Below are 12,824 nucleotides of genomic sequence, written 5' to 3'. Positions count from 1 at the left end.
GCGTTACCTCAAGAAACTCATAAACTAACTAAAAAGTTTTGGTTTTTTGATTTCAGATGATTCAGTGCCGAGAAATGTTGCGCACCGCAGGACGTCTTTCTTTTCGAGGCGCCTCCGTCGATCGCGTGCCATTTGCACAGTTTTTAATTTTTTGCGTCCAAATTTTTACTGAATATTCTTGAGATGTAGTTTTATTATTATTATTTTATTTCAATACACTGGCACTAACCAGAGCGTCTAAAAAAATTCATAAAAACATGCCTTCTTTTGACCGAATTAACTATACCCCTCCCTTAAACCAAGATATAATAATTATTTAATCACCTAGGCATGTAAGCCGAATTATTTTGCATTATTTTGAATTATTTCAAACCATTTAAAATAATTGGAACAAATCGCATTAGATAGAAAGAGACAATATAACATTTTCCATTAGTAAGACAAGAACACATAAATACTAAATTCGTTGAACAATACTAAACCTGGTGAAAAATCATTCAATTAATTCCAGAACGACATTTGCTAATTATTTACAGTCCAGATTAATTATTTCAAGTACTTAGAGAAAGGTTGTTCCAATTACGATAAAATAACCTTACGCTACATTAGTTTATCAAAGAGGACTAAAATCTTGATATCCGAGTTATTTAGAGTTCAAACACGTTCTTGAATCTTTTCAGAATAATTTGAGGCATTTCAAGCCATTTCAGAATTATTTAAAGTTATTTGAAATTATTTCGACACCTACCAATTATTTAAGGTGCATCCACACTCGCATCTCAATGTTTTAACAATTAGATCTTGTATCTGTATTTATTCAGTGATCAGGCCAATTATCTTATTAAAAGTAAATTATTTAGAGTTATTTTGAGTTAATTTAACAATATTTAGAGTCATTTGAATTATTTAGAAACTCTGGACAAGTTCCAGACAGACACTGAATTTGTCCAAATGCAAAGTTCAATTATCTACGTAAAAATGTTAAAAAATCGGAAAGTCCAGACTCATTTCATGTTCAGGATATTATTTCCTAATTATTTAAGTTATTTAGAACATTGTAAAGGCCTCTCAGAATGAAAAGTTACTAAAGTTTTGAATGAGAATTAGAACAGACAGGGTTCTTGAACAGACCCGTAACTCGGGAGATGGAGGCAGCCATCTTCTACTTCAGTCGCAGCAGGACCAGTGATGCCAATTTAGCGGTTTTCCAGCTAGATCTAGCGTTTTTAAAGGGTCGTCTAGGTGCAAAATTTAAGAAATGCGGCTAGCGGTAATTCTGACGGGATTTAATTTTCCTTTTAGCGTTTTTTGACGATTTTTTAAAGCTCAGATGGATACTTATGCCTGATTTATGCTTCGGTCTTAACCCTAAAATTAGTCTTAATCTTAAGATTCAACCAATAGGATTGCCAGTCTTAATTGGACCAATTAAAACTGCCAATCCTATTGGTTGAATCTTAAGATTAAGACTAATTTTAGGATTGAGACCGAAGCATAAATCAGGCATTACTACAACGCGATTTCTAATATATATTTTGCGAACGGTGCACTGAGGTGTACGTCAGGTACGCCATCTTTAGATACGTATGTATGGAAAATGGCTATTGGTTGCGGCTGTTATACCCATTCGTGATTCGTGACGGTGTGGCGCTGCTATGAGAAAATCGAGCCAGCCATAGATTATAAATAGATTTGAGACAGCAGCTTAGACTAACCTGACTAACGGCAGTAACGGCAGCAGTCGCCATTCTGTTTTTTCTGTTATGTTTCAATCTGTGTTTCCCCATGCTGAAAGTTTAAAATGAGAAAAACGAAAGTTTATCAGCAAAAATTCTACTCAGAATGGAAGACGCATCCGAAATTAAAGGATTGGATTCGAGAGGAATTGACGAATAAAACTCAAGCATACTGTGTATATTGTAAGTGCAATATTCAATCTAAGCTGAGCGATTTGCTCTCCCATGCTGAAACAAAAAAGCACAAATCAAGCTGTGGACCTTACAGACAAATACATAAACTTCCGTTCAAACCTTCATCTTTTAAAACACAAGAACAAGAGAGTGCTTTAGCATTGTACATTAGTCAACACAGCGCGATAGCGCCAATTGACCATCTAAGCACCTTGTGCAAAAATAAATTTAATGATAGTCAGACGTGCATTCAAATGAGGTTGCACAGAACCAAGTGTACCAACGTGATGAAAAATGTGCTGGCTCCTCATTTTATCGACGATTTACGAAATGATATCGGTGATTCAAAATTTAGTTTATTGCTCGACGAGTCAACGGATATTAGTATTACAAAACTTTTAGGTTATGTATTTGTTTATATGCATATGTTCATAGAGTAGAAGAGGCAGGTCGATTCAATGATCAAATTTATATATTTTGACGTCAATCGACTTAGCTCTTCTGTTTGGATTAGTTTTTGCTCCATTCTAAACTTCTTTTATTTACAGGCATTGTTATCATATATTTTAGTGAAAAGAACAGAAAAATAGTGTCAACTTTTCTTTCAATGGCAAATCTAGAAAGTGGAAATACAGAGGGTATTGTAAGATGTTTGAAGAAGGAGCTTAAACAATATAAATTGAATATTAAAAACTTGATTGGCATAGGAACGGACAATGCTTCAGTTATGGTTGGCTGCAATAAAAGTGTATATACTGAGCTAAAAAAAGATGTACCTGACCTCATCCTTATTCGATGTGTCTGCCATTCTGTACAATTAGCGATAAATCATGCATGTAAACAATGTCTTCCAGCGCACTTGGAATTTTTAATTCATGAGACATATAATTGGTTCAGCATGAGCTTTAATCGCCAATCCGCATATAAACAATTATATGAAACAATTAATAATAGCAAGGTAATTAAAACTATTTATTTCAAATAAAAAATGTATATCAACGTTTGAAGAGTTATCAAATTAAAGAATTATATTATTTTAGGAGCCATTAAAAATTACGAAAGTTTGCGATACACGTTGGCTGTCTATTGAGATTGCAGTCTCGCGTATATTAGATCAGTGGTCCGAATTGAAGACACATTTTAGTATTGCAAGAAACTCTGAAAAATGTTATATTGCTAGTACATTGTACGAAATGTACAAGGATAATATTAATTACTTATACTTGCTATTTCTTAAACCCGTTCTTTCGGAGCTACAAATATTAAATAAGAGCTTTCAGAGTAATACTAATGATCCAACAAAATTATTGAATGATTTAGTGATGGTTATATATTCTTTAAAAAACAAAGTTATAAATCCAGCACATATTTTGACATCATAACGACAGATTTTGACAATTATATAGATAGAACATGTTACTTAGGCTATAGATTTGAAAATCAAATAATGGAGTATAAAAAAGATAAGACATTAGATGAAAAAGTTGAGAAAAATATCCGGTTGAGATGTACCGATTTTATCGTTTCTCTCATCAAAGAACTGAAACAAAGGTAATGGCTATTCTGAAAAATAAGTTTATTAATATATTTTTTCGTAAATGATATATTAACATCAGATACGTCAAGGATAATAAGAACAATAGTTTGTAAATTTATAATTATTATTTTTAGATTACCTGAGAATTACAAAATTTTAAAGAAAATTGATTTATTTTCTGTCAATAATGTGTTGAAAACTGTAAAAGGAGATATATCACCCATTTTAACTTTGGAGACGGATCATAATATACGGGAAAAAATAGTTCAGCAGTACCAAAATATAAATTACATCAAATGGACGAATGTGACAAGTACTTCCCTATTTTGGGCGGAAGTACATGCCTACAGAGATGCAGGAGATAATAATCCGTTTGGAGATCTGGCTAAATTTGCGTTGACCCTCCTTTCTTTACCGTGGTCAAATGCTGATGTTGAACGAACATTCAGTCAATTAAATTTAGTCAAGTCCAAAATTAGAAATAGATTGCAAAATATAATGGTTAATACAATTTTACATATAAGGTAATTACTATTTAATTTTTAAATATTTGGTGGATGCTATTTAATTTTTAAATATTTTAAATAAATTTGTAATTTTTAAACAGAAAATGTTAAATAATAGTAATTGTTTATAGATATGGTCTAAAAAGACATGATAAATGTTGTTATAACTATGAGATACCAATTTCGTACATAAAATTAATTGGGACTAGTACAGCATATAATGACAAGGATGATAACGTCATTGATGACACTGATTTTGAAGACGATGAATGGATCGATATTGAATGAGATATAGTGCGACCTCTTAGACCAGAATCAGACTATACATTGAAGATTGAAATTGAAAATTAAAAATTGAAATTTCACCAATGAGAACGAAAAAATTCTGACTCTTGTTCTGATTGGTCAAACCTCAATTTTTCATTCTTCAATGCGTAGTCTGATTCCGGCCTTACATGTTTTACATTAATTTTTAGTATAAAATACAGTTTAATATATATGTAAGAATAGATTAAATATTTACGTTTTTGTTAAATATATTAAACATTTACGTTTTAGTTCAATCGTTTAAAACTGGTTTCCACATGGAACCGTGGTTAGAGTCTACTATACAAAGCTGCGTAATCATTGCTACCTGTAGCGATAGCGAGTACTCATTTAACGTGACGATTATTGTAGCCTTTTTTCGCAAAATAAATTGTGATACTACGTAAATTTTAACCAACAAATTCATTTACATAATGAAATTTCTTTTACAATTATACTATTAAAAAATCAATAAATAATAGTAAATATACAGTGTCAATGGTACTTAATCTTTAATCGGAATCGACCAATTATGAAAGAGCTTTAGGGTTATATGAGTTCCTCTCTCCCTCCCCCCCTCTCTCTCTATTTATATATATATATATATATGTATGTATGTATCATTCTTTTCTAGCACTCATCTTATATAAATGCGTGCGTAAAAGTGATTATAAACATATATAAATATCTGACGGTTTTTGGCGGTTTTTCAAGTAGAATCTAGCAGATAATGTTTTTCAATAGTTGGCATCACTGAGCAGGACCGCTAGATCGGTCGGACGCACGGAACGGCGCGGGTCTGAATTTTCTTTGTTTCGACACCGAGTGTTAACCACGCGTTATAAGGGTGGCACCCAGTTGGACACGGCTCAATTGGACACGAGCCACTCACAGCGCTTGAGACTACAAAGCTCCTAGGCACCAGTCGTTGTGGTGTCCAATCGAGCCGTGATCAATCGGGATCACCTCACGTTATAATACGTGACTACGGATCGGAATAATTATTTTATTAACCGTCAAATGCGGAAATATCGCGAAATACGCAAATTAAGTAAATTTTCCCGGTTTTACGTAAAGTGTTCGCGCAAAGTCGATAAGACGCGTCGTAACTAAATCCGGAAGTATATTCCACGCTTTTAATTGATATCGCGAAATGCGATAGCGTGCGAGTGAATTAATTAGCCGAAGATAACGCGAATAATTAAGTGCGTAGTAGGCTGACGCAATATCTCGTCATAGTATTAGGCAGCCATTTTGTGTAGCAGCCATTTTGTATCGCAAGAGCGACACGACGCGACATATCGCGTGATATTAAGTTGAAAAGAGAGCGAAATAGAGTAGAGATCGAATGAATGCGCGAGTGAATGTGAGAGTGAGAGGAAAAGGCCAATATTTAAATAAGTTAATACTAGGGTGTAACGGCCTATTATGGTTGGAGCTGGATCTTCGTTGCTTTTAAATAATTCAATCTTGAATTACTAATATATACTACAGGGTGGGCCATCTATTGGTACGTTTTTACAGGGTGGGCCATCTATTGGTACGTTTTTAAAAATGCGATCAAATGAGCATACATTGATATTTTTTATTAATTTTTTTTTTGTTGTGAAGCTAAAAGTATCCGCGTCAAGAATGAAAAACGATTTCGTTCATGTGGCTCCCTCTAAAAAAAATTAATAAAAAATATCAATGTATGCTCATTTGATCGCATTTTTAAAAACGTACCAATAGATGGCCCACCCTGTATATATGTACTTGCATATATACCATATTGTAGTCTTTTTCAAACTACGCGCCGAATTTTTTCCGGACTAAATAAACGCAATTAAAACTACTCTAGTAATCGCGAATTAAATTGACAAACAATTTAATAATTTGATGCTACCATCAAGCATCATATATTATAAAGATGTTAATCTATAAAAACTATTAATAAATTTATTTTTTATTTATAGTCTTTGAAAAAGACTACAATATGGTATATATGCAAGTACATATATAGTATATATTAGTAATTCAAGATTGAATTATTTAAAAGCAACGAAGATCCAGCTCCAACCGTAATAGGCCGTTACACCCTAGTATTAATTGAGTTTCTCAAATATACGGTCATAAATATATTATTTAAATAAGTGTTATCCAAGTGAATAAATAATTAAGTTGTGTTACCTAAAGTGCCTCTGTGTGTTTTATTTCACGAAAACACCTCTCCATAATTAATTGCGACATCACTCAGCGAGCAACGACACCGTGAATCAGACGGAAGGATCTCACTAAGCGGGACGAAAGAAGGACAGGAAGGACGAAACCGACCGAGAGAGCTGTTCCACTCCTGCAGAGCCCAGCAGTTTTTTTTGTTTACGCTGGGGAAATGCATTACGCATACCCGGGCCTTCGGGGGAAGTAACCCGGGTTATGTGGGACTCTCCCCGCCCAGAACTAACCGGGAGGGGCCTACCCACTAAAACCCCAGCGAGTGTCCTGTCCGAGGCGCTTTGTCAGGCTGGTCTGGGCTCTTCGCATCTGCAGTACTACCGGACCAGCCCGACGCCGTGGCGCAATGGCGCCCCGTCCCGAATTTAACGTACGGCGGAGGGGGACACCACCTCCCTCCGCCGCCAGGCCCGTCGCACCGTTGATAAGAGGCGCAGAGCCCCCGCTCTGCGCCTCACGGTGCGTGAGCACAGATGTCCGGGTGTGAGAACCGGACAGCGGTCGGATGACACTTATTGTCACCCGATCCATACATCGATGATGTGCCTCATCTACTCCCGAGCCTGGCTAGCAGGCCTGGGCACCTTGTTCTTGGCCCGTTGCGGGAGGGGAGCCCCTGCGGGGAAGTACAGTCCCGCCGTCCCTCCCGCTCGGCCGTCGTCCCTTGGGATAGGAACATGAGTAGCTACCTCCACCTCCATGCGGGTGTCTTCCCCCGTTGCTGGAGGCGACCCCCCGCGAGCCTCAGTCTAGGCTCCCTCCTGCTGTCCTCCCCTCGGCCTCGCAGCCGTCACCGGGGTTCCTCCTTTTCTCCTCCCACGGGAGGAGGGGGGGCGACACGCCTTCCCCCCATCCGGTGGGTCGTCGGCAGACCCGCGTCGCAAGACTTCGCGACGTGCCCCTCCGTCCCACACCGGTAGCAGAGCCTGTTACGATCTGTCGCTCCCGAGCACTCCGCCCCCACGTGCCCCATCTCGAGACAGCGGAAGCACTGGAGCGCCCGGGGGGGAAGGAGTTCCGTCCTCACCGTCGTCCATCCAATGGTGGTCATCCCTTCCTTGGTGAGGCGGATTGCCGCATTGAGCGGGCACCTCACCCAGATCGTGCCCAATCCTTTGGGCGGTCTCCTTATTTGCCCCGTCCTGATATCGCCCAGGCTGCATCCTCCAACCGTGGTTGATCAGTTCCCACATGGGTGATCAGTTCGGTCAAAGTGACCGAATCCTCCAGGTCCTTTATTTTCATCTCCGCCATCTTCATGGGCCTGAAGATGAGGACATCCTTCTTGTCGACCAGTTCTCGTTGTAACCTGGCCGCTAGGGCATCTGCTATAGCAGTGCCTTCCACCTCGCCCGGGATTTCCAGCATGAAAGCCCCTGTATGGGCTCTTCTGGGCCGGACGTGGGTGATACCCATTTCCTCCGGGTTTATCTTCTCCTTAGCGACCCGCATGATCTCCGCGTAGGTCACTTCCCCCCTACTGGAGATCTGGATCGCCGCTGTACGCGGCGGATTCTGAGATCTTCTCTCCGGGGGGGGGGATGCCTTCTTTTTTGTATTCCCAGTATGGAGTCTGTCCCGCGCGTGGGGGGAAGGATTACCCTTCTGCCTACGCCGCACTTTCCTCCCCAGAACCTCAGACCATCGCTCTCCTAGGGGAGTCGGGAGGGCCATCGGCTGTTTCGGAGGATGTACCAACTCCTCCTTCCGTGCCGTCTCTGAGGCCAGGACTATAGCAGGGCCTCCTCCTCGTATTCGCTCCCCGTCCTTCTTTTGAGTAGCAACTCCCCGCTTCTCGCCAACCATTCGAGTGCTTGCTTCCCTTTCTTTGGCCAGTTCCGCAGCGACGGTCTCTGCGATTAGCTCCCGCAATACATCGGGAGGCCGCACGTCGAGCTTTCCTTCCGGACCTCCTTTGATTCCGGGTTGTTGCTTCCACGTATTGCAACTCCGATGGCCGATCCTCCAGTACTAATCTCTTGCCCTGAAGCGCGGGCCTAAGCGCCAGTGGCAAGGTTTCACCAGATGGGCCTGGATGCTCCTCAGAGCTGGCCTCATTGTGGACCTCAACGTCCATGTGCTCTTCTGCAGGCCTGTTTGCCATCCTGCGGGGCCTCCCGGTACCTAGGGAGGGCCCTCCCGCAGCCTTCGCGGCCCGAACGGCTTCGATCTCCCGGAGGTATTCCTCAGCTCTGGCCTCCGCGTTAGAGGCCCTTTTCTCCGCAGCGATCGCTCTCTTATTCTCCGCCTCCAGCTGCGTCTCGAGCCTCGTCCGCAGCTCCGCCAGCTCACGCCTGAGGGACCGGATCTCCATATATGCCGTGCCTTCCTGGGATCTTTCGGCTCTTTCCTTCAGTATCTTCGCGCATCCCAGCGTCCACATTGGAGGTCGCCGCCACTTTAAGGGCACATTGGAACGTGCCCTTGAGGTTACCGGAGGCCTTGACCACCCAGATAACCTCCATCTGGCCTTTGTAAATTCTCTCGGAGAGCTCCTCATCGGGCCTCTCCGAGAGATCCTCCTTCCATTTTTCCAAGTCGATCTTGGCACTAGAAAGGAGCTTGTCTCCGTCCAGCTCCCTATATAGTCTGTCTCTAGCCAGCGTTAGGCTTTTCTCGTCCTCCTCGTTCGACCGGCGTAGGGCTTCCGATCTTGCCACGTACTCACCGGTGGTCGGTGGCCTTCCTCTCTTTCTCCTGTTCGACGGGGGAGCCACCGGTCCCCCTGATACCACCCGCGCGTCCTCATCCGAGGACACCGCCACGGAGGCCGGGACCGAGCCGGCAGCCGAGTGCGGAGCCGAGCCCCCCGCAGGCCTCTGTTCCAGCGAACGGATGCGACCGGAGACCCCAGCCGATCCCCTAGACGCCGTGGACAGGTCGTCACTATCCATTCCCGTGACGGACCCATCACTGGGCAAGTCTGCCTCCCTGGCCTTTTTCTTGGACCCTTCCTCTGGCGATGTGGAAGTCGCCTGCTGTCGTTGCAGCTTCTTCGTCCTCTTTCTCGAGGACGAGGGTCGGGACAGAGGCCTAGCATCCGCCTTGGAGCATTTGGGGCCCGGCCTGCTCCGAGGCCGGTCCCCAGTATCACTCGGCCCGCTGGGCTCCGTCGATGACGTTCCCGCGCTGGAGCCTTTCGTCCTACCCCTGATTCGCAGCGTATCCGGCTGCTTGGCGTCTCCTTCCGAGGACGCCTCTGATACCTGGGTATATCTTGTTGGATATAATATTTTACTTGCCGTCCCGATATCGACGCCGTTGGCCATTGATTGTCCGGCGAACTGGCGAATCACCCACCTGTGGAAGGATCGCATCTCTTCGACCGTACTCGTTATTTTCTCCTCCTCCTTATAATAGTAATAATACGGATCATAAGGGCTGGAGAACCTCTCCTTGTACTCCTTGTGTACAACGCGTCTTTCACATCTCCTCCTCATTTTTTCCTCCAGAGCTATCGCACGGGCAAGACCGGCCATAGTAGTGCAATCGCAGTTATCCGTATCCGTATCTTCACTCGTATCTCCGGGTACGGATGTAACCGGATTTCTATTTCTAATTTAAATAATCCCGTGTTTTCGAGTCATTCATTAATTATTTTATAATACAGATCACCTATGGTGTCTTACCTTTCGGTCGCCACTCTGTTTTCCCAACTAACAGAGAAGGATTGTCGTCCTGGATATTCCCAGTAAATGGCCTCTTCGGATAGGACGACCTCTAATTGGATGCCTTCCCTCAGTCCTTTGTCCTGATTGGCCCTTCGGTCGAGATGTCTCAGCAGCACGGGCGTTGTCCCGTCGATATGCGTTGATGAATTTATTTAATTCGTGGAATGGATATACTCGTGAATAACAACACGCGAGGCACTTTGGTGTAACAAACTATAAATGCTTTATTCAAACACAACACCAATAATTAATATAACAGGCCCTCATTCACACTTATCACACACACGCACTAATTTCTTATAATTCGACTATCTCGCCTTTACACTTGTTCTCTCTTTCTATCTCGCGTTGTCGCGTCGCGTCGCACTTACGACGAATGGCGGTTATCAAAGATGGCCGCTCACAAAGGTGGCGTGATGTTGCATCATCCACTACGCACAACGTGTTTCGAGACTAAAACCTCGCTAAATTCGCGTTTACCGTACGCGTTACGTTAACGGGAAACGTGCCGTGCACGTTTAGAACTGATTTACGACGTATTTTCGCCGTTTTCAGCACTTTAGCGGTAATCACGGAATTTTCACCGTATTTCGCGTTATTTCGCGCTTCGCGATGTTTAATTAGAGTCGGGGCACGATACGGTATATCTAGATACCGGGTTTGTACCGATTTTCACCCGATTACGCAATACTTCGAGCCGCGTGGTTCAAGACGTCCGTCCCGCTCGGTGGTCTATTCACGACTGATTTCAAAGATGGCTGGCTTCACTGCCAAGATGTCGAGAAGAAGGAGTCTGTACTGTTTCCCGCGGTCGGTTCGGTGTTCCCGAATCTGGTCTTTCTTTAGTAACAACATTCATACGGCCTTTTAATGTTTATAATACGTTAAATAATTCGGAGGTAACCTCCTTTACACAAATTAATTGTGGACTTTCCGCTTTTATACATTTTTACGCGGATAATTAAATTTTGTCTTTGGACAAATTCAGCAAGTCTTCTATGATTGGTCAATACTGCTTGGACCTCTAAATATTAATGAAAACAATTCGAAATAATACAAAATGACTCTAAATAATTTACCTTTAACATATTAATGGTCCCTGTTGCTGAATTAATTCAATTACAATATCCAATTGATAAAATGTTGATATGCGAGTACCTATATATATATATATGCTACGTCAGAAATGATTCGTATGTGATAGAATAATTATAAATAACTTAGAAATGGCTCGTTATGCCCTAGATAATTCAGAAATAATTCCTGGAAGTGATTTTAATGCTTTTAATAACAAAATATCTCGCATATGAAAATTTTAGTCCCTTATGATACTTTAGCGTAACTTACCGCTATATAACTTATTTGGAACGAACTGCCTTTTTTACCTTTGATGATAATTAATTTTGAATCTCTGTAGAGTAGGTATGGAAATAATTGCTTGATTGCTCTTTTGACTAAGTTTAATAATTTTGATATGTCTGTCTCTGTCTTACTAATGCGAAATAATTACCGTGTCTTCTTTTAACTTGTGTACTTTGTCCCAAATATTTTACATGCTTGAAATGAACTGATATAATGCAAAATAATTAGGGTTACATGCCCTTGTAATGAAATAAATGTTTTCCACTAAATAATATAAATCTTTTGCTAATTAATAGCTTTTTACCTTCTAGGTCTTCGTTATACTTATGCTTTATGTTTCAGGGTCACCCATCATTCTCAGCAATTCTTATTGTGGTAAGTATATTCTTTTTTATGTGTGCATTAATTCATGTTACTCTAGCATATGTTATTTTAATTGTTTATTTTCTTTTTTAGGTTACTCTGCTGGAATGACTATGGATCGCCTTTGGTAGGATATTTAGGTAGGTTGAGGTATTGTCTTTTTCCCTCACATTAATCTTTTAACTCTTTTTCTTTTTCTTTTTATCAACTTCTTAACTTAAATAATTTTATTAATGATATACTTATAGTTTTTCTTATAACATACAAAATAATTATTACTTTCTCTTTTGAGCTTTTGAAACTTTAAATAAATCCTTTTATCTTACAGCCTTCTATCGGATGAGACCTTTTACAAAATATAAAATCATAATAAACTTTTAATAAAATATAATGTGATAAAAAATATGTTAATAATTAAATCATGGGGTTGTTCTCATCGGCTGGATATTCTCCGTGTCGAGTCCCGCTGTCGGTTGTTGTTCCATTCCCGCTGGAAATTGTTTCCGCTCTGCTGGCGTTGTCCTGGGCGTAATTTTCTGTAAATGTTGCGGGTTTCTCTAATTAATGGCGTAAAGCAGGAAAAATGCACACGGTTGCACGGATACCCTCTCCGCTCAGGGATGAGTTCCAGGCCCACCGAGGAGTCACCTGCGAATTCCTCATCGAGGAAGGTGGACTCATAATACTCCTCCATGTCTGGGTTTCGATAACCCCCGCTTCAGAGGATTTCCTCCACTTCCTCTGCTCTCCCTGGGGAGCAGCGCCTTTTCCAGGCTCCTTCCTCTTCGCCTTCGCAGGCACCATTTCCGCCGGCGCACCTGCGCCTACCTTTCCATAGACAGAGCTATCGCTCGTCTTTCTTCCCTTGCGGAAGAAGCCCTTAGCTCCCTCTTTCCTCCCATTCGTCTTGTTTGTAGTAACACTCATTCCTTTACCCCCAACCCCGCAGCGGCTA

At 41.6% G+C, this 12,824-nt stretch overlaps 1 protein-coding gene across 1 annotated transcript; it reads right to left on the bottom strand.

The window, feature by feature from the left end:
* Positions 1–8,761: 8,761 nt before the first annotated feature.
* Positions 8,762–9,952, bottom strand: LOC108769345 (micronuclear linker histone polyprotein). Its single transcript, XM_018520263.1, has one exon. The coding sequence runs from the start codon at positions 9,950–9,952 to the stop codon at positions 8,762–8,764; it is 1,191 nt and encodes a 396-aa protein (XP_018375765.1).
* Between the last annotated feature and the right edge of the window lie 2,872 nt (positions 9,953–12,824).

This window comes from Trachymyrmex cornetzi, unplaced genomic scaffold (genome assembly GCF_001594075.2).
Source record: "Trachymyrmex cornetzi isolate Tcor2-1 unplaced genomic scaffold, Tcor1.1 scaffold899, whole genome shotgun sequence".
Taxonomy (NCBI): domain Eukaryota; kingdom Metazoa; phylum Arthropoda; class Insecta; order Hymenoptera; family Formicidae; genus Trachymyrmex; species Trachymyrmex cornetzi.
Note: the sequence above shows the minus strand (reverse complement) of the source record. Positions and strands in the feature narration are given on the sequence as shown.